Below are 20,852 nucleotides of genomic sequence, written 5' to 3' on the forward strand. Positions count from 1 at the left end.
AAGCAAAGACACTAAGTTTGGACCAGTACTGCACTTTACTGTGGGAAAAGTACATAGGTAAGAAAAGTACCAAGAACAGAATGCCCAGTCATGGAAAAGAAGGGCTCTGAAATGTTACACAAAATGCCCACATCCTTCGGGTTAGTGTCAGAGTTTCAGACTGCTTTACAGAAAGAAGACAGTTGGAGCATACCTTAGATACATTACCAGTCCCTGTGAACACAAATGTTAAGGGCCCTATCGACTTTGGCATCAAACCCAGGGATATTTCATAGCCAGTGTCTCGGACAGCTTGCACAGCCTGACTGCTGTTCCTGTAGTTATGAGCCATGCCAATGTGCTGCAAGCAAGCACACATGGATCACATTAGTCTACCACCTGAGACAGGTTTCTATTCTTAAAATGTGACATGTATTTCAAAAAAAAAATAGACACAATAAACATCTCACCATAAAAGGTGTGTGATGTCCCAAAGCAAGGAGCCTTAAACCCATTCCATGTAAAATGTTGATCATCCCTGTTGCAGAATCAGACCAACAGAAAGACCATTAGTTGGGAGGAGTTGAAGCTGTTCTCTCTACCTGTCCTCCAACCTGCTCCGTGCTCTGAGAAAGCACAGACCACAGCATCTCAGATTTGGAAGGGGCCCCAGTAGTCATCTTATCCATTCCCTCAACTTTCTGCCATCGAAAGCGTTAACCCAGCTGCACCCCGACCTGTCCCCTCCACATCCAATCCTGCTAAAACGGAAAGAGTGCCCCTCTTTTTCTCTAAGGTTAATCTCTCCACCTTTGCTCCGGATCCCATCCCTTCCTGTCTCTCTCAGGAATTTACTCTTGAATTATGTCCTCTCTCTATCCCTCTCTATTGGTTCATTCTTATCAACATTTAAACACGCCTCCATTTCTCTCATACCAGAAACAAACGAATAAGCAAAAAAGAAGTCACCATTGACCCTATGACCCCTCCCCCCATCATTTCAGTGACCTACACAGCTAAACTCGTGGACACTTTTCAGATCTTGACTTACTTGTCAGAAGTATCTGGCAATGTAGAGCCCCTCTTTGTTGGGACTCTCTTCCCTCAGCTTGCCTGGCTTGAACATTTTCACCCTACATTTCTGCAGGCTCCACCTCCCATGCCCATTCCTTTTATATTAGTGCCTTGCCCTTTGCTTGGTATTGGTCACTCTCAGGATTCTGTCCCAGGCACTATTCTCTTCAATCTCTACATTTTTCCCTTAGCTAATCTCATGCATTCCTAAATTTCAAGTACTCTCTGTATGATGATGACTCCAAGTCTGTATCTCTAACGCAGATATTTTATTTCAAGACCCAACCAACCACCTTATGGATTTCTCAATCTGGATGTCCTTCACGTAGCAGAAACTTAGCATGCCTGTAACGAAGACCTCAGCATCCATTCTCCCCTTCTTTTCCAGAAGGGAACTTTCCCTCTCCATATCCCTGACAAATTTTCTTTGACCTTTTTTCTGATGTCAACTTTTAAAGGAATAATTTATATACAACAAATCACACCAATTTAAAGTCTATAGTTTGATAACTGTTAACAAATGCACACACCCATATTACCACCAACATAATCAAAATGCAGAATATTCCCATCACTCCAGTCAATCCTCCCCAAACTTTGGCCCCAAACAACTACTGATTTTATTTGTCTCTATAGATTCGTTTCTTCTACAGTTGCATACAAATGAAATTTTAAGTATTTACTCTTCTTTGTGTGTCTGCTTTTATGCAGGAAAATGTTTTTGAGATTCGTGCATACTTTGTGCGTATAAGTAGTTTGCTTCTTTTTATTGCTGAGGGGTGTTCCATTCTATGGATGTACCACAGTTTATTTATCCATTCCTCTGCGGATTGTCTGGGCTATTATGAATGAAGCTACTATAAATAATTCTTTACAAAAAATAATTTGTTTCTCTTGATAAATGCCTATGAGTGGAATTTATTTAGTACATTGATATGCAAGTGATTTATTTATTCTTGAGATGAGTCTTTCAAGGATTTGCCTATTTTGTCAACGTTGTCAAATTTATTGGCTTATTCATAATATTCCCTTATCATTTTTAATATCTGTGACATATATAGTGACGATTCCTCTTGTATTCCTAATATTGGTCAAAAGTGGCTTCTCTCTCTTTTTTTTAAAAATCAATCTAACTGGAGGTTTATCAATTTTATTGATTATTTTTTTAAAAAAGAACTGGCTTTTGATTTTCTCTATTATTTTCCTGTTTTAATTTAATTGATGTTCCCTCTTATCAATATTATTTCCTTCCTTCTATTTGCTTTGGGTTAATTTATTCTTCATTTTCTAGCTTCTTCTGATGGAAATTTAGATTACTAATTTAAGAACTTTCTTCTTGGGCTTCCCTGGTGGTGCAGTGGTTGAGAGTCCGCCTGCCGATGCAGGGGACACGGGTTCGTGCCCCGGTCTGGGAAGATCCCGCATGCCGCGGAGCGGCTGGGCCCGTGAGCCATGGCCACTGAGCCTTCGCGTCCGGAGCCTGTGCTCCGCAACGGGAGAGGCCACAACAGTGAGAGGCCTGCATACTGGAAAAAAAAAAAAAAAAAGAACTTTCTTCTTTTCTAATGAAAGCATTAAATGCTATAAATTTCCTTCTAAGCACCACTTTACCTGCATTCCACAAATTTTGGTGTGCTGTGTTTTAAATTTTCATTCAATTCAAAATATTTTCTAATTTTTCCTGTGATGTCTTCTGGACTCATGGGTTATTCAAAAATACATTGTTTATCTTCCAAATATTTGGAAGTTTCCTATATATCTTTGTATTATAATTCCAAAATCAATTTTATTATAGTCAGAGCACATACTCTATGATTTCAGACCTTTTAAATTTATTAAAAATTGTTTTGTGACCTAGCATATGGACCATCTGGATGAATGTTCCACAGGAAAGGAATGTGTTCTATTCTGCAAGTTGCTGGGTGGAGTGCTGGGTGCTCAAGAACTTCCACTGATGTCAGGGCGGTTGATAGTGTTTTGCGTCCTCTATCCCTACAAATTTTCTGTCTACTTTATTCTGACAATTATACACCTTCAAGTAGTCTAATCTGATATAGAGTTATAACATGTGGTGTTTCTCAACTAAAGATGGTTCAAAGTACTAACTGGGACAAAAATCAAGTGCTGTTTTTCCCCAAACTCCAGCTTGTATCCTTGCTAGACTGCTCCTCTGTTGGCTCCTGTCCCCGTACCTTTTCTCCCTCTTTTACCCTTTCTTCCATTCTTCAATTTCTCATCACCAAACTGACCTCTCTTTCCAGTCTTCCGGACAGTAAAAATTCAGAGCCTAAGCATAGCTGTTGTCCTTCTCCCTACTCTCTTTTTCTTAATTTTTGTAATAAATATAGTTTAATGATTTTATTTTATTCCCCTGATATTCATCACCCTTAGTCACACCCCCATGTTTATTTTTATTGGTGGAAATGAACACTCCCATCCCCTTGCCACAAAAAAGAGAGAACGCAGTTACTTCCCAGGCAAATTTACAAAATGGGTGATGTAACAGCCTTGGCATACCTACCTGCCACACCTGCCCACTGTCCAAACGCCACTACCCGTATTCCTCTATGATCCACCATTTTCTCATAATCAATAAGTCGGATTTCCTGAAGAAACAGTAAAAAATTTCTCAACCAGACCCATCCAGCTTAATTTGAATGAGTACAAAACATATATGAGCAAGTGATTATTTCACAGTATTCCCTCATAAAATAGATCTTGACTTGCCAGGTGCACCATGAAATATTTAGAAAATGCTGGGTCACAAACTAATGATAGGTTTGTGATGAGAGATGAAAGAATGGTCCTAGCAGGGTGCTAACACCCCTTGATGGTAGGCAATAAAATAACAAAGGCATGATTTCTTTTAACTTTTAGCCCAGCACCACTGACAAATATATCCACATACTGCCCCCACTCATCCTCACATCCTTCCCTCTAGTCTCAAAAAACACAAGTCTTTCCTGAGACTAATCCCTGTGAGCTAGATGCCGGCTTTATTCTATGTCCTCCAAGACCTCTCAAACTTTTTCTTTCTTTTCTTTCTTCCTTCTTTACACTGTTGCTTTCCCTCAGCCATTCTAAATACACCCAGGTCTCTCTTCTACTTTAAAAATAGCAACTACACACCCTCTCAAGTCCATACACACGAATCTATCTCATTCTCTCTCTCTCTCCGTCTCTCTTAGTATCTCTCTGTTTCTCTGTCTCTCTCTTTTTTCTCTCTCTCCAACCTTTCACAAGCGAACTTTATTTTAAAAGTAGCACAAGCTGCTTGTTCTTCACTTCCTCACCTTCACTAAAATCTTGTCCTTCCTCTTTCCTTGGGAATCTTCCCTCTCTCTTGGAAATGTCCTATCACCTCATGCTCAAAAACTGCTGACACATTGGAATTATAGAATGTTTTAAATAGTCTCAAAGATGATATAATTTTTGCCGTGTGCTTGGATTTAAGAATATTTAATATTAATCCAACTCCAAGTAATTTGTTACAAAATGTTGCCCAAAAGCAGCCCTGCTGGGTCTGTTTTCATTAATTTTCTTGAAATGAATGAAACTTCATATAACCAAAAAGAAAAATGTTTCTAAAGTACTTTTTGAGGAGTTTTATCTGCTTAAAGTGAAACATTCTTCTATAATACTATTTCCTTTAATTACTTTTTGAATTGGTTCTTATGAAACACTGTAAATTAACTACAGTGTCTGTTTAGTGAATCTGAAATTGGTAAGAATGTATTCTACAGGTTTATGTAAAATACATTTTCCTCCATTACTTTTACTGCTTGTGAAACTCTCCTGTCCTCTACCTATTGTCAGATTCAAGTCTAGTTTCTAATGCTCTAACATCCTTACCCCAGGACTTAGACCTTGGACTTCTCCATCTACAGTCACTCCTTACCCTCACCCAGTCTCATGGCTTTAGATACCATCTAGTCTCTGACAACTGAAAAATGTGTATCTGGAGAAGCTGCCCTCCTGAGCTACAGACTCACATCCAATGGCCCACTCAGCATCTCCCCTTACATGTCTAATGGGCAAATTAAACTCGACAGGCCCTAAGCTCAAATCTTCATCCTCCCACCCAAGCCTGCTCCTCGTGCAGTAGCATCATGTCAATCTAAAGCAACTCCTTTAAGTTACTCTAACCAAAATCTTGGAGTCGCCTCTGACTCCTCTCTTTCTCTCATAGTCCACATTCACCTCATCCATGAATCCTGTAGGATCAGACCTCTAAAATACATCCAAGATTTGTCCATGTATCACGACCTCCACTCCCGCCGCCCTCAACATCATTTGTAGCCTAGCATCTGGACTAGTCTAGACTAACGATCTTCTTATCCATTTTGCTCTCCTTCTCCCGTCTCCAACTTTTATTCACAGAGCAGGCAGAATAAGCATTTTAGAATATGATGAACTCTAATCCTCCATTCAAAAAGACTGTCTGTCGGGCTTTTGCACTACTATTCTCTCAGGCTGGAAGGCTTCTCCCAGATGGATATGGCTTGATCCTTTGCCTCTTACAAATTTTTGCTCAATGCCAATACTGCAGTGAGGCACTCCCTGATCATCCTATTTCAAGTAGCGTTATCACCTCCCCTAGTGCCCAGCACTCCTTTTTTTCTCCTGTATTATATTTATCTCCATTACACATATCACCAAGCGACATAGGAGGTGTTGTTTATTTATTCTAGTGTCTCCTCGTACTAGAATGTAAGCTATGTTCATTGCAGTGATCAGTGTCAGACACATTGTAGGCACTTGGTAAATATTTGTTGAGTATTTTAAATAGATGTATTTTAAATAGATGATAGTTTTTCCACAGTATTTATATCTCAAAAAATGTTTCTTTTCCTTATGAATGTTAATAAATGTAAAAATAGTTTCCAGTACAGTTCTGGTACTACAGAGCTGTGCAGCCTCAGTCAAGTCACTTCACCTCTCTGGGCTCCATTTGAAAAATTAGGGTGGTAAGTTATATGATCCCTGAGGTTCCTTTTAGCTCAAAAATTCTACTTGCTAATATTTGAACTATTAACCTTATAAGTTAATAATCATTTGGAGCAAATGCTCCTATCATTCTTCCCATTTCAGAATACAAAGGAATGAAGTGTGTTTGGTTCCTCTTATCACAAACTCCAAACTTGCCCAGCAGAGCAGCCCAAAGAGCAGCAGAACTATACAAGGACTAACTGCAGATCACCTCTCCTACTGAGGTGAATACGTCATGTATTTTCTAGATGCTGAAAGAAAACTAAAACTCCACTTGACAGTTAAAAGTTAAAAAAAAATATGTTTCTATGTTAACATTTATGAATATTGGCCACTAATTACCTGTTTTAGGATCTCATCCAACAAACCCATATTGGCCTCCTGAGCCTTTATGGTGTGGGAGAAGAATGCATAGGTCTTCTTAGGCATTAGTTTTTCTTCTGGGGGTCTTTTAACTCCCAAAATTAAACAAGCTTCAGAAATATCCTCCTGAAGAATGCCACCAGCTTTGACATATTCCTGGGAATGTAATTTTGATTAAAAGTTATTCTCTTGATTTGTTGTATCCATATTTTCTTTAATAAATAAATGTAGCAGTTAAAGTCACAACCTTTTGAAGGAAACAAATATAAGGAACAAATCATAGAAAAACTACTTCTAATATTCTTACTTGCTGGCTAAAGATCAATCTAACATGTTTGACTTTTGTACCAGAAACAAAAAATTAGAGAATTCAGCACATACTTTAATCTAAGAACTGTTAATAGTTTGACCATAACTGCTAGCACATGTGATTTAAATATACATGTAAAATGTATATTTTGTGCCAACAATGCCCTGAAACATTAAATGCTAAATAGTAATATACTTTTATACTTTTAAAGGAAATATATATACTTTTATATACAGGTATACTTTTAAAGGAAAGACATATATGCAATATTTTCTTTTCTTTTGTTTTTTTGTTGTTCAGTTAGTATTTATTACTGCCCTACTCTGTTCCATGGACTGTGCTAAAGATGAGATAGGACACAAAGAAACAGAGACAAGATCTCCCCTGTAAAGGAGCTCACAAAATATTGTAAAAAGAAGTCAGAGGCACAGTGCATGAGGCTGAATTCAAAAGAACATTATGAGTAGCATAATCTAAGTGATATATTACTTTAATGGATATTGAGATAACTCCCAGGTGAGATGATCAAGGAAATGTGGAAATTTAAATTAATCTAAAAGGCTGGGTAGGATTTGGAGGGATGGAGATGGGAAATACAAGGTGGTAATATCAGTAAGAGATAGTGAAGGAGATGGGAAAGTAAGGAGATGTTTAGGGCATAATAAGTGAATCAATTTAGAAAAATAGACTGAATATTATTATGGTGAATATGAGCTTTATTGGATAAAAATAAAAATAATCATTGATTTTTTTTTTTTTTTTTGCGGTACGCGGGCCTCTCACTGTTGTGGCCTCTCCCGTTGCGGAGCACAGGCTCTGGACGCGCAGGCTCAACGGCCATGGCTCACAGGCCCAGCCACTCCGCGGCATGTGGGATCTTCCCAGACCGGGGCACGAACCCGTGTCCCCTGCATCGGCAGGCGGACTCTCAACCACTGCGCCACCAGGGAAGCCCCATTGATATTTATTAATAAATTACTATGTGCTTTGCTAAGCTCTTTGGGTGAATTATCTCATTTAATTCTCAAAACTCCCATGAGGTAGGTACTATTATTATCCCCAATTTATCAATGGGAAACCTGAGTCCTACACATTAAACTGAGATTTCATAGCTAGTACATGGAGGCAATAGACAATCATTTCAGATTTTTAAATAAAGGGGTACCATGATCCAGGCAGAATTTTTAAAGCATCTTAGATGGCAGTTGAATAAAATGAAGATAAATCTAGTTAGGAATCTACTTCAAAGGAAAGTACAAATGAATAGGAAAGAAAGTAAAAGAATGAACATATGGTTCATACCTGGTTTCTCTGAAAACAATCTATTTGCCCATTTATAGTAGACTGGTTAAATAAATCATGATAAATAATGGAGTAATTATAGCAGCCATTAAATAGAATGAAGCTGATGTCTATGAACTGACATGAAGTGATTTCCAGGTAGGCTGTAGAACAAAGCAAGGTGCAAAAGAGTATATACAGTATAAAACGTTCTGTATAAGATTGAAGGGAAAATAAGAAAACACATACGTACACACTCATACACATGCTTATTTTTGCAAGAAGAAACACAGGAATGATAGATCAGAAACTGATGAAAATAGTAACCTATAGGGTGGGTGGGAATGGGATGTAAGGGATTAAGATGAGAGCAAGACTTCTCTGTGTCGCATCTTTTTATACAGTTTTAATCTTTGAAGCTTGTAAATGTTTAACTTATTTGAAAAATAAAATTAAATCAAAAAGGATTTCAAGCAAATATTAAAATGTAATAGAAACAAAAATAAATCCAACTGGATATCACATTGACATGTAACCACAGAGAAAAACTCATTCAGATATCTTTTGAACACAGCACTCTGAATATTCTTTGTGGGATGTATTCTAAAGGCCAAAAAAAAAAAAAATTCTTCTAAGAAATATTAAATTCCATTCAATATTCTCTTATTGAGGTATAATTAACATTATATTAGTTTCAGGTATACACCTAAATGATTCGACACTTGTATATATTGCAAAATGATCACAACAATAAGCCTAGTTAACAATAAGCCCAGTACTGTTCTAGATTAAAAGAACTAAAGATACATCATAATGAATACAATGAACCTTAATTAAGCCTTGATTAAAATAAAAACCATAAAAGACATCTGAGACAATGGGGAATTTGAAATGTGAGATGTGAGATGATATTGTGGAATTATTAATTTCTTAGGTGTGAAAAAGATACAATGGTTACGTAGGAAGATGATTTATTCCTAGGAAATGTATACTGAAGCGTTTAGAAATAAAGCGGCATTGTCTGCAGCATATTTTCAAACGGCTCAGGAAAGGAAAAACACATGCATGTATCTAAAATAAAAATAAAAGTCAAACCTGTGTCATAAGATTATTGTGAAGAATAAACAGAATGATGAATACGAGGGGCTTCACCTGGTGGCTGGCAAGGTAAACACTCATGAACAAACTCTACTCAGTGAAGCATTTCCTGCAGACATTTGTCTTTCCAGTCCTAGAACCAGGGTCACACATGAAGGAGAGAATGACTGAAGGATGTCATCTCCTAAAAGCAATCATTTTATCCCTCAGCTGGAAGAAAGCATGGAATGGGGTGAAAATAGTACTTACTGGCTAAATTATGGGCTCAAGAAAGGATTCTAACTAGAAATCTCATAACTATATAATCTCATTATAACCAAAGTAAAGAAATATTGTCATGTGGTCTTTAAGTGACACTAGCAAACATTTTATTTTCACTCAGATGCTCCCTATTTTTCATACACAGGGTCATTTCAGTCCCACCTATTTTTAAAAATTGGAAATATTTACCTTATCGTGAATGGCCCGCCGATTGGAAGGCTGTATTAAGACCTTGTACCCCAGATTGGTGATCCCTTTGATGTGCCGGGGAGCCAGGGGAGCCCGCCTCTCCCAGGCGTTCACATCCTCCCGCCTCAATGCCATCACCGCCTTATAGTGAAGCCTGGAGAGGCTGAGGCCCAGCCTGCCCAGTTTGGTCCTAGGTACTCGCAGCATCTTGAAACCTGGTGACTGTAAAGAAATTGTAAGAGCAGGACAACAAAAGGCAAGAAGACCCACAGGTCAGTTCTGGTCTCCTGAGAAACCTGCTGTAAAATCCAACCAACTCAGGTGGTAACAGATTCAAGATGAAGAAGGGAGAGTGAAAAGCTGGATGACATGATAATTTGCTGGCCATTGGGATGCTGTTCCTTTACCCAAACAAACCCAAGCCTCCACAAACAAAGTTACTTCCAAAACAAAAAACACAATAAAATGTCCCGAGCAACTTATGGGACACTAATCAATATCTGCTAAGTTGAACTCATTTTTTTAATGTATGTTTTATCAAACACACATTCAGCACAAAAGTTTTAAGCAAGTTCATCTACAATGCAAATACAGGAAGATAATTTACGCCAATTTTGATGATTAAAGTTTAGAATCCTTTCATAATGTACAAGATCCTTGACAATCTAGCTCCAACCTCTTTCGAGTTTCATCTCTGACCATTTCCTAAACTAGTTCTACTCAGTGTGTTTTATAGCCTGTTGTCAGTCAGTGACTACTTTGTACTGGTCCACAGTGAGATATGTACAGAAATAGAAAGTAAGCACTTAGAAACCTTTATATGACAGGATCATTTTTCTAGTAATTCATTGGTATTGAATTTTATAAAAGCATTGGTCCTGGAAGATTGGAAATTTAAGAAAACAAAACAAACAAACAATTTATCACCACAGGTATTAGAAGCTGAAGAAGCACCTGACACCCCCAGCCTCACTTCTCTTACCCTGTTGTTGCTCTAAACATTCTCTTCCCGGGCTTCCCTGGTGGCACAGTGGTTAAGAATCAGCCTCCCAATGCAGGGCACACGGGTTTGAGCCCTGGTTCGGGAAGATCCCACATGTCGCGGAACAACTAAGCCCATGCGCCACAACTACTGAGCCTGCACTCTAGAGCCCGTGCTCTGCAACAAGAGAAGCCACCGCAATGAGAAGCCCGCGCACCGCAACGAAGAGTAGCCCACACTCACAGCAACTAGAGAAAGCTCGCGCACTGCAACAAAGACCCAATGCAGACAAAAAAAAAAACATGCTCTTCCCCTTTCCAGATTTTCCTCTACCAGACCACCTCCCCCTGCTATCATATTAAACCCAGACCTGTCTCAGTTTTCTAACTGCTATTCCAGATTCTGTAACTCTATTCATTAATTCAATTAAGAAATATTTACAAGAGGCTTACTATGTGTCAGCACAGAATAAATTTTACAGAAAATTTTAAAGCATAAGTATCAAACAGTATTCTGTGCCTCTTCAAATGGTTACATAAATTTAGTAGTCAGAAGTCATTTCAGATGATAATTTGCTGGTCATTTGGATGCTGGACCTTAGTTTTCTATGTTTAAGGTTGGCATGAAAATATAGAGACTAAATGATTTTACATCTTCTAGAAATTCCCTAGCATATAGCACAATTCTTATGGAACACATTTCTGTTACATCAGACTACAATCTCTAAATCAGACCCACCTTATAGACAGGGAAGTTTTGTCCAACAATGGAATGTACAAGTACTATTTCCTGGGGGCAAACTACTTATCACCCTAGATAGAAAACTTGTAGGATAACTCACAACACAGACTAAAAGAATAAAGCAAACAGCAAAGAGTCCAGCTAAGAAGGTTTTAGGAAGAAAAGGGGCAGGGAGAGAAAACACTGCACACAGCAAATGAACATGCCGGTCATGAGGAGTTCAGGCTAACTTTTACTCAGGCCAAAATACGGATGACCGACATTTCAGTAAAAGTCTGTTATATACTTTATCTAACTTTTTGGTTTACTTATATAGTTTCGTTTTTAAAAGAGACTATGCTAAGCCCAAATCCAAGCCCAAGCCCATAAGATTTATTCTCCCCCAAGCCAAAGGAAAATCTGCAACGTCCCATAGAACTTGAATCCCTATGTTTGTAAATGAAATCAATTCCAAAGACAAATGAGTCTTCTAAACACACTGAGAAGCCCAGAAACAGTCCCATCTTCTCAGCAGGGGCTGCATCTCACATACCATAGTTGACCAAGTGACCCTAACCCTCTATACTTAGTAGCAGTACTTGGCACAAAGATTAGGAAACATGTCCAAATAATTCAGTCTCTTTCCTCAGCCCAAGCTTGATTTATAACCACAGCTTCCCCTTTCTCAGCAACACTCCCTCCTCTTCCACACCTCCTTTGCCTGGAGTCGGGGGGTACAGCGTGGGAGGAGAGACATAACCACATACACTCATGTAATACACACATACACGTTTGCAGCGGCAGACCTTCCTCGGGACCTAGGAAAGGAAAGTAGCAGAGGCTGGCCTTCTGCGTTTTATTTGGGAAGCTACTTTCACTTTCATTTTTTGTAGGGAATTCTTGAATCACAATTCCTGACCCTTCGTTTTCAAAGAAATAGAACAATAGTCACCACTGATTTAACATTATATGCTAAGCACTATACTGAGCACTTTACAGACATTATCTCATTTCCTCCTTGTGAAAATCTCATTTAGTAGATACTATTATTAGCCCCATTTTACAGATGAAGAAACTGAAGTGAAATCCAACTAGAGCTGTTGCTTTTAAGCAGAAGCAGAATCCCTAGGGTAATATTCAACACTCAGGATTTTCTCTTCTTTGCGAAAGCCTGCAGATCCACACCTCGTACATCTGACATATGTTACTCCTGCCAGCTCAATTCAGAAATAGATCAGATCCATATGGCATATTATTAGTTCTCGCACAGCATGGGGTTCCTCCATCAACCCCTTTCTATGTGTCACCAAAAATCCTTCCTGAGTCCCTGCCAAGGTAAATTCTAAGTTTCTGGATGCTTAGAAAAAAGATGATTATAGCAGGTCTGATTATGTTAGCAATTGCTTGAACCTTGAAACTTGGTCTCAGCATAGAACTTTCTGGGACCGCCATTCATTTCATTCTCAGGTCATCAAGAAATATGTAACAGTGAGAATTTCTGAATTACTCTGAGGTATGGCACTGCAGGTGTCTGACATTTCATGGAAATGCCCAAGTGGGTTATTCTGGACTTCCCTGTACTGTGTTTTATGGGCTTTTCCAAGAATATCGTGAAGTAAATGTCATGTATATTTCTGGCAATGCCTTCAAGTGGAAGCAAGGCAGTAAGACTCCGGACTTATTCACTGGCTCAAGTGAGGTTAATTGACAGGGTTGTGTGCTGATAACAGCTTCTGGCATGAGCAAGGAGAATGTGGAAAAGCAAGAGAAGGAAAGGAAAGAGGAAAAATAAGGAGGAGGAAGAGGTGAGAAATAAGGGGAGAACGAGAAGTGTCACCCAGTCAGGGTTGGAGAACAAGGCCCTTTCCCTGACAATTTCTAAACAGTCTTCCCTTCAACACATGAAGGGCCAATGTTTCAAATGGCATTAAAATAAAATTTGAAAAGATTCTTCTGTATGTTTTTGTAAAACAAGAATAGCACTACGGGGCTTCCCTGGTGGTGCAGTGGTTGGGGGTCTGCCTGCCGATGCAGGGGACACGGGTTCGTGCCCCGGTCTGGGAAGATCCCACATGCCGCGGAGCGGCTGGGCCCGTGAGCCATGGCCGCTGAGCCTGCGCGTCCGGAGCCTGTGTGCTCCGCAACGGGAGAGGCCACAACAGTGAGAGGCCCGCGTACCGCAAATAAATAAATAAATAAATAAAAGCCAGACATTTTCTTGATGAGCTATAATTTGCCCATTGATTATGGGAGAAGTGTTTTGATTTTCTTTCTTTAATTAAAAATAAATTTGGGGTTACTTAAGGTATGCATAGCGTGATGTTAGTTTCTTGTAAAGCAGCAGCAATCCAGTCCCTTGCTCATTTTCATGAGATCCAACAGGAGCAGCATGAAACAATTTTATCTAATTAAATGACCTCAAGCAGTATCTGCTGGTGACTTATCAATCACTAATTATAGCTGAATATTAGAGTCAGAGTGGATGGGAGAAAAGATCATCTAAAACCAGATAATACAAATGAAGGTAGCGTGCCTCATATAAATATGGGATTTCCCATGTTTCATAAACAGCATTTTCCAAGCATCTATGGATGAATCATAATAAAACAGTCTGCTCTTTGGTTGGTATAACTTTTAAATGTAACTGGATTAGGTTACATTTATCTGTTATTGTTCAGGTAGTACTTATGCCAGAAAACAGAGTACCTGATTTGTGCTGGTTTTCACAGGTTAGAATGGTAGGTGGATGAAGAAAGCTGAGATCTACAGAGAGCTTTTTATCCTTCCATCGAATGTTCAAAAATCTTTTAAGTCTCTTCAATCCTTTCCATACTATCAACCTAAACAGAAAACTTTTTAAACCTACAAACCACCTACCAAAGCCAGAACAATGTGCAAGCAAACACAAGAGCTTAAGTACAAAAAAGGGTTAGGCTTGGCCCCTTCTAATTTCTGGTGCTTCCACTGAGACATGTCAAAAGGATTACAAATTCAGTATTAAAGAAATTTTAAGGCCAAATCATCTATCTTTAGCCCCCAAAGTCAGAGATGTGCTCTTTGTCCTTATATTTTAGATCTTTGAAATAATTCCACTAGAACATAGTTCAGTGACTCACACTAAAACCATCCAATTACATGGGGAGATTTCTCAATGCCAAGTTATTTGCAAATGATCAGGCATACATCTTGGTTAAATATTGAGACACTAAGGATGGAGTAGCCTTGAGCTGACTAAAATAAATAATGAGTGAGAAACGCAAATGTTTTATATCCACACTTCCAGTTTATTCAAAAAGTGCAAGTGTATTTAAAAAGCCATGGTTTCCCAGGAAGCCTTGGTACTATAAATAAGGGTAGGCAGCCGCGTGGCCATGAGTCTTGGCCTACACAACATATTTGGCATCCAGACCATAATAATCCTGTAGAGGTCCAAAAGAGTTCCAAATTAATAGAACACCCAGCGATGGCCTAGAACTAATCCAAATACCTCCCAACCCCAAGGCCTGCTAGAACTAGGCTTGGGTATGCAGCAACACTGTCCTCCATACTTTTATTTCCTGTTGCATAGCTATATTCTTTTAATATTAAACTCCTTACAAAATAGTTAGCTAGAAGTAAAAACAAGCAGACTTGGGGAGTGCTTATTAGTGCTAAGTAATCTGGTCTAAGAATATTCATATGTTCTCAAGCCTATAAGCTACTCAAAGTCATCCAAAGACATAAGACCTATGAGTCTCCTGGTCTCTAGCCCACAAATGTAGCTTCACTGAGATGGAATGCAAAGTTAGTTCTGAATTGGAGTCTGATCCAAAACGTTTATCTGCATATTTGTCTGTCTCTTTGTTAAACTCTAAATTCTTTGAAGAAATGAATTGTGTTTTCCTCATCTCTGTATTCCCAGTGACTGCCCCATAGGAGAACTCAAGTGTTTTGCGAAAGAATGAAGAAATAAATGAGAAAATTTAAATGAATGTCATAAAGACCAATGTAGCAGAGAAAACAAAATAGACTAATGAATAAGAACAGGAATTCATATCTCCCATCCCTCCAACAATGCCCCACAAAAGATCTAATCTCTTGCTGAAATCTCATAGACCAATGAATATTTTGAAATGCAAATAAAAATGGTAGCAAAATCCAGACCTGGTTGCTGAGACATTTAACTAGATATGGGGCTCCTTACCTGACTTCAGTTTCCTAATCCAGACTGGAATATAATACTAAAGTCCTTTTCAGCTCTGATGTACTGATTCTTATTAAGGATAGTAGTGACTAGGCACTGTGCATTACAAAAGCATTAGAATTTTAGAACATAAATAGGCACTCTGACTCATGAAGATCCAGGTGAAGTACAGTAAACAGGGAGACAAAAATACCAAAAACACTATGGAGGAAGACAGGATATTCACTTAAATTACCTGGATTAACTGCAGTGACCAGGAGCCCAGAGCTTAAAACAGGAGGGGGTACCTCAAAGGAATTCTGACTCCTCTCTTCCACAAATGGCCTGGGTTCCTCAGCTTCCCACTTACTCTATGACCTCGGTGAGTAACTTAACCTGTCTGTGCCTCATCGGCAAAATGGGAATCATACTATCTACCTTTTAGAGCTATTGTGAAGTTTATTTGCGCTAGTAGGCATAAAGTGCCGAGCACTGCCTTGCATGCCATAAACACTCAGTAAATGTTAAGAAAAAGGCTGCAAGCCTGCCCACTCCTCAAAGGTGAGCACAGGGGCTTCCGTAGTGGTGCAGTGGTTGAGAATCCGCCTGCCAGTGCAGGAGACACGGACTCAAGCCCTGGTCCGGGAAGATCCCACATGCCGCGGAGCAACTAAGCTCATGCACCACAACTACTGAGCCTGCGTGCCACAGCTACTGAAGCCCAAGTGCCCTAGAGCCCATGCTCTGCAACAAGAGAAGCCACCACAATGAGAAGCCTGTACATCACAACAAAGAGTAGACCACGCTCGCCGCAACTAGAGAAAGCCCGTGCAGCAACGAAGACCCAGTGCAGCCAAAAATAAACTAATAAATAAATTTATTTTAAAAAAAGGTGAGCACAACCATCACCACTGACAGAAGACACCACTCTTCCATACTCTGGGTCACACCGTGGGAAGGTCTTCACAATGGCTCCATATTAATCCCTCCCCTTTCTTATTTTTTTAGAAGCCCAGTAAACCTTCTCTTTACCTTCACCCTTTAGGCATGAGTGTTCAAGAAAAATAAGTTATCATTTTAATACTGTATTTCACCAAATTTAAAACATGTTTTTTCACATTTTAGCATCCCCAAAATGGGGATGCATCTTATAATTGGTTGCACCTTAATTCTATGAACACGGTAATAATGTTGTTGGTTATTTCCCATTCCAAATGTACAGCATTTCCGTGATTCCATGAATTCCATAGAATTTTTTTGTGGCCTCATCAAAGAAACTTGCCACTGTTTGTAATGTTATCTCTATGAGAAAATTAGAAAAAGAATATTTGGAGAAATGAAAACTTTTTTGTTAAATTGGCATTGGTTACATACCAAAGATCACTTCCAAAGTCCTGAACCAAAATCTGCTAATGATTAAATAGAAGATTAGTTAGTAAAGGGGGAAAATTTTCAATTACAAATAAATCAAAATTCTGATGACGCTGTCACCAGTAACAAGTGAGACTGAGAACAAATATGATTTTCTGGAGAGTGGGAAAGTCACTTGGGGACATTGGCTTAACCTCTGTCGTCCTAGCTCATTTTGCAGAACGGCCACCAGGTTACATGGCTAGAAGGTAGTCTGGCCCTAGGTTCACTCAGCTTTATAGTAAAAAAAGGGGGGGCTTCCCTGGTGGCGCAGTGGTTGAGAGTCTGCCTTCCAATGCAGGGGACACGGGTTGGAGCCCTGGTCTGGGAAGATCCCACATGCCGCGGAGCAACTGGGCCCGTGAGCCACAACTACTGAGCCTGCGCGTCTGGAGCCTGTGCTCCGCAACGAGAGAGGCCGAGGTAGTAAGAGGCCCGCGCACCGCGATGAAGAGTGGCCCCCGCTCTCTGCAACTAGAGAAAGCCCTCGCACAGAAACGAAGACCCAACACAGCCATAAATAAATAAATTTATTTATTTTTTAAAAAACGGGGGGAGTTCAAGTTACAAAACACACACACACAGAAGCGTCCACACCAAGTGCCATGGGTTTCTTGGTTTTTTTTTTCTTCCAATATAAAGTATATGAAAGCCACGTGTCAAAGTCAGTGATGGTTCGGTCCTGTGCATAGCTAGGTCGGCGTAATAACAGCTACGCCTTTTCCACATTCCGATAGCTGACGACCCACAATATCAAAAAATGTTCATCTTTGTTAGAGTTACTAAACACACTCTCTCCCTCTCACCACACCCACTCCCGCTCTCCTAAAATCAGTGCCTAAAAAGCATATTTCTTCCAGAAGTAGTCGGGCCATTTAGTCCCACTGAATTAAACAGGGTAGATAACTGCTTCTAGCCGCGCCCCCTCCCCGCGCAAACGCTCACATTGGCCCGCACAGCCCCTGCGGGGTCTCCGCAGTTCAGATGCGCCGAAAGAAATCGGGGTGGGGGGGACCGGGGTGGCGCGGGGAGGCCCCCCTCTCCGTCAACCACCTCCCACAGCTGCCTATCTAAATAAGCACACAGTCCAAGAATTAACAGAGGGTTTGCTCTACAGCTTCAATACCAATGCTTTACTCCCCAGCAACCGCTCCCCACCTCAGCCCTCGCCAAGAAAGAAATCCGAATTGCCATCCCCTGCCTTCTCCTTCCTATACAGAAACTCCGGAGCCGCGCCCGCTGCGCCCCACCTCCCAGCCCTCTCGTGCAGAGAAACGCTAGGCGGGGAGGCCTGGCGAGGAGGCCCAAACGCTCGCCACCCTCTTCCGTACGCTCGTCCCGGCAAAGGCCGGAGTCCGCAGAGCTCCCGGGTCCCCGGCGGCGCGGGGAGGGGGAGGCAGAGCTCGCCAGCACCGCCCGGCGGACTGGCAGAGCCCCGCCGGCGATCTCCAAATCCTTCTCACAGGCTGAGCCCACCGCCCATCTGCTCAGCCCCTCCAGGCACCCTCCCCCTGCTCACCTCGTCCGGTCCCCGCCGCCTCTGCGCTCCCGGGGCCGGGCAGAGTAGGATCCGAATTCCCAGCAGAAATTGGGATGGGGGCCTTGAGGAGGAGGTGTTTGCTCAACTTCGGAAGTCATGCCTCTTCCTCCGCAGCCAATCAGCGCCCGCCCTGAGGGAACAACCTTCTCCTCCACCAATCCGCGGCGCTGCTAGGTGCTAGGTCATGCCCTGCCCCTGCTCCTCCCCGAAAATCCTCCTGCCTTTTAGATCTCTGACCTACGTCCTTAGCTGGGGGCGTCACGTCCTTCCAGGACTGTTATTGACCAAGTTTGTAACTGTCCATAGCAGGAGACAGGCGGAGACGGAGAAGGACGAAAATAGTCCGGACATTACACGCTCAACAGATGCGTGTATCTCCTGGGAAAAAAGTTTCCGTTTCATGTATACCACGCTTGCTTAGCGATATGCACTTCTCAAAGCATTTTCACAGCCTCATAACAAGACTGTGAAGCCAGATGACAGTTCTTAAGGCCATTTTAGAGTCCAGCAAACTAAGACTGAGAAATTAAGTGTTGTGTATCCACATCCAATGAATATTAATGTTCATTAATGAATTTACTAATTTGAATAATGAATTTTCATTTTTATGAATAGTGTGTAGCCCCAGAGGCTTTTTGCTCAAGTCAATGAGATGATCAGAGTCGTGCACTTAAGGGAATATGGTCTAGATAGTGTATAGAAGGGGGTCAAGTAAAAGTGATAGTAAAGGGATTTAAAAGGACAGAGTCAACACCACCAGTAAGACTAACAGGCTAGAGGAAGAACTGAAACAAATTTGGTGTTTCAGGCTTGGCTAAGTGGTGATTAGGAAGTTGGTGATATCAAGAACAGTGCAGTAAAACACAGCAAGAAGGGAAGGCTTTAGAGGAGTGGTTAGGAATGTGATTTGGCATGTGTAAAGCTAAAGATACAGAGGAAAACCCCAGCTTCCAGAGAACCTTCTCATTTTCTCTGTAATTGGAGATATGAGTGGAGTTTATAAAAATGTTCTAGGTTCAAGATCGTTGACATGAGCATTTAATAGTTAAACACATCTGTGGCAGTATGAGAAAAGTATGTGTTAGAGAAAGTTACAAAAACAGAAAGGAATATTACCCTCTGGCCATTGATTCCCTAGGAAGCCCACAGATGGACTTCAGGTGTTTTTTCTGCCTCTAGTGCTGAGGCTAGTCTTCACAAAATGCATTTCCCCCTGACCCTCTAGGGCCATTTAGCCAGGACTTTTAAAGAACATTGGACTTTGTCACATATGCATGAATTCTTAATATTCACTGGATGTGGATACAGTAAGTTTACATCTCAGTCTCAGTTTGCTGGACTCTGAAACTGTTCTAAGAACCGTCATCTGGCTTCACGGACTTGTTATGAGGCTGTGAAAACACTTTGAAAAGTGCATATCGCTAAACAAGTGTGATAGTCGTGAACTCAAAACTTTTTTCCAGGAGCTACACACATCTGTTTAGTGTGTCATGCCTAGACTATTTAGCCCAAAGTCTTTCACACAATGTGTGAGTTCCTTCAAGATATGGCCCAAATCAGCCATCTCAGCTTTATTTCAACAGCAGCACCAGCCTGAAAAGAACAATGAACCACAATCTGTGCTTTGTTATCTCCTAAGGATTAAGAGCCTGAATCAGAATCCTTACTTTTTCCCCTCAAGGTAGAAATCGTGGACAACTTACTCAGTTTTCAAAAAGGCCTTGGTTTCCTTACCTGCTAATAGGAAAATAATAGGAACTACTTCATGGGGTCATTATGAGGATAAAGCAAGATGATGGCCAAAGTGCTCTGCGAAGTGTTTAGCTAAAGAAACAGGCAATTATTCTTCATTTTCCCAGAATCTCATGCTGTTTACTTATCTGTGGTTCTCTGTAATTCCAACGGGGTAAATTAGGAGACATTAAGAGAGTGGGTACAGGGATAAAGAAGGGCAACAAAAGATGGTGATGCACCCCAGGGCTGGCCATAGTGAGAATACCTGTAGGCCTTGATAGGGCCAGGGGAAGAGACAGTTACCAGAACTCAGGAAGAGCTCTAGCTGTGGCGTAGCTGAAGCTATAGGAGAGCCACTTGACAGTGGTGAGTTATGACAGGCATGGAGATGCCTAAGGAATCAATAACCCTGCCCAGAGAGGGAGTTACCTAAGGCAGAGGTCAATAAACTTTATTCTGTGAAGGACAGAAAATTAATATTTTAGACTTTGCAGACCATTACGTCTGTGTCACAGTTACCCAACTCTGACATTTGGAGAGTAAAATCAGCCATAGACAATACTTAAATGGATGGGCATGGCTGTGTGCCAATAAAACTTTATTTATAGAAATAAATTGCAGGCTAGATTTGGATCGAGGGTCACAGTTTGCAGATGCCTCGCCTATGGAATGAATAACCCTACTTCCCTCTCCTGCCCTCCCCTCTCCTGCTAGTGCCTTCTACAAATTGAGCCCAAGGAAAGCCTGAGGCTTGCTACAG

The 20,852-nt window shown here is 40.7% G+C and overlaps 1 protein-coding gene across 2 annotated transcripts in view; it reads right to left on the reverse strand.

Annotated features, from left to right (window-relative positions):
• Positions 1-18,451, reverse strand: part of AASS (aminoadipate-semialdehyde synthase) — a 73,291-nt gene extending 54,840 nt beyond the window's left edge. Inside the window, exons 1-6 of one of the 2 annotated variants that reach the window (XM_082846693.1) lie at positions 9,545-9,643; positions 9,092-9,227; positions 6,385-6,561; positions 3,575-3,659; positions 450-517; positions 194-340 (exon numbers count right to left, since the gene is read on the reverse strand). In XM_082846693.1, coding sequence (XP_082702819.1) covers positions 194-340; positions 450-517; positions 3,575-3,659; positions 6,385-6,561; positions 9,092-9,175 — 561 coding nt within the window. In that variant the 5' untranslated portion in view covers positions 9,176-9,227; positions 9,545-9,643. Of the gene's footprint in view, positions 1-193; positions 341-449; positions 518-3,574; positions 3,660-6,384; positions 6,562-9,091; positions 9,228-9,544; positions 9,767-18,337 lie in introns of those variants that run through there. The other variant, XM_082846692.1, reaches the window with a different exon arrangement.
• Between the last annotated feature and the right edge of the window lie 2,401 nt (positions 18,452-20,852).

Source organism: Leucopleurus acutus (genome assembly GCF_964270905.1).
Source record: "Leucopleurus acutus genome assembly, chromosome: 9".
Lineage (NCBI taxonomy): Eukaryota > Metazoa > Chordata > Mammalia > Artiodactyla > Delphinidae > Leucopleurus > Leucopleurus acutus.